General features: G+C 43.2%; 2 protein-coding genes across 2 annotated transcripts in view; both read right to left on the bottom strand.

Moving 5' to 3' along the window:
• Positions 1–6: 6 nt before the first annotated feature.
• On the bottom strand, positions 7–799 carry LOC100639462 (serine carboxypeptidase S10 family member 1-like; the record flags this gene model as incomplete). Its single annotated transcript, XM_003390940.3, has 1 exon — positions 7–799. A coding segment is annotated over exon 1 (762 nt), but the record flags the coding sequence as incomplete, so codon positions are not given.
• Positions 800–979: 180 nt separating this feature from the next.
• The window catches only part of LOC105315206 (lectin L6-like), a 5,937-nt gene continuing 5,216 nt past the window's right edge, over positions 980–1,700 (bottom strand). Inside the window, exon 2 of the mRNA XM_011409761.1 lies at positions 980–1,359. Coding sequence (XP_011408063.1) covers positions 980–1,359 — 380 coding nt within the window. The remainder of the gene's footprint in view (positions 1,360–1,700) is intronic.

Below are 1,700 nucleotides of genomic sequence, written 5' to 3'. Positions count from 1 at the left end.
TTCAGCAGCTGTAAGGACTAAAGTTTCTATCAACTGACACTCCTCAAATGCTACTGGCCACACTCCGGACTTGATCAACTCTTTGCAGACATCATACATTCCAGCAGCTGTATCAAGTACAGCTTTATCAATGAGGCCATTTGCATAAGCATAAGGAGCATATTGTCCATACTGAATGAGTGGATCGACCCATCCATTACCGATAGCAATCCCCTTAAGATTAGTGGCATATGCAATGTCAAGTTTTGATATGTACCTACCAATTGCTGGAACATAATGACCAGCATAGCTCTCACCAATGATGTAAAGGTCATGTTCCGAGTACTTTGGGTATTTCTCATAGAACATTACGATAAAGTTCCACAATGCCCCAGCAATCTCACCCTCGTTGGTGTCGTGTTTAGCTTTATCAGTGATAAAAGAGAAACCAGTACCGGCGGGTTGATCCACGTAGAGGAGATTAGCAAAGCTGTTCCAGGAGTAAGGATTGTAAGCCGGGGTATCCGTCGTGTTTAGAAGGAAGGGGCCGTTCTCACCAAAGAGAGCAAGGAGGCTGGAGCAGCCAGGGCCACCAGTCAACCAAAGGACAAGAGGATCGTTGGACGGATCGCTACGACTTTCAAAGAACCAGTAGAAATAGGCAACCCCGTGTTGCTCGGTAAGATCCATGTACCCACTGTACTGGGTGACGTTATCAGGCCATGTATAGCTCAGTGCTGGAGAAGAAGAGAAAAGGAGAAAGGCAGCAAATGCTAAAAGAACAGCCATGCTTGATTACTCGTGACACGGTACGTACTACGCGGTGACAGCAAAAATTATGACTTTATGTCTTTAAATAGTCTAGCCACACCTTGGATAAAACCACACCCAATTAATTCATGTAGCTAGCAAAAATAATAGACTTTATCAAAAACATTTTAACTTAACTATCTATAAGCTAGTAAAGCTACTACACTTTTTCAAAGCATAGTATCTAAGCTCAAAGTGGTAGTTCATGATGGTATATTCCTCCTGCACTAGTGACAGCAAACAATGCATCAATAGTAGCATCAAGCTGAACCACATTAGATGCTGGCAATGCTGGAGATTCCATTTGTTCCCATATACCAGCACAAGGTATAGTGCAATGATACAGCTCATCATCTACTCCAATAGCAAATATCTCATGAGTACCAGCTGTTTCATACTTCATCTGCCCTGGGGTAGTGCGCCATTGACCCCTTCCATGTACTGGACGAAAAGAAATGACATTGGTTGTTTTATTGAGAGCATATACATGTTGTGAGTTAGCATCAATTTGATCAAACTTTCCTGGAACCTTGTGTAGTGTGCTAGTGTAGTGCTGCATCCAAGAAACCTCTTTATTTTATGTAAAACATAAACACCCAGAGCCGGCTCCTGTCTCTCCCTCTCACTCTCTCCTAGTGTCTACTCCACCTCCTGATCATGAACCTCATTTTATTGAGTTCCACTGTATTGATGGTGTCCTGGTTAGATCTATGTTAATGAAGATGGATGGTGCTGCTGGTCCTTCTGGAATGGACGTATCACACTGGAAAAAGGCCTGCTCCTCATTCTCAAAAGACTCAGAGGACTTATGTGATGCTATTGCTATGGTTACTCGAAAGCTGTGTAGTCGGTATGTTGACCCTGCTAGTGTCTCAGCTCTCGCAGCATCTAGACTGATTGCTCTGAATAAA

Source organism: Amphimedon queenslandica, unplaced genomic scaffold, assembly GCF_000090795.2.
Source record: "Amphimedon queenslandica unplaced genomic scaffold, v1.1 AMPQUscaffold_11437, whole genome shotgun sequence".
NCBI classification, from domain to species: domain Eukaryota; kingdom Metazoa; phylum Porifera; class Demospongiae; order Haplosclerida; family Niphatidae; genus Amphimedon; species Amphimedon queenslandica.
This window is presented reverse-complemented; position numbering and strand designations above follow the sequence as displayed.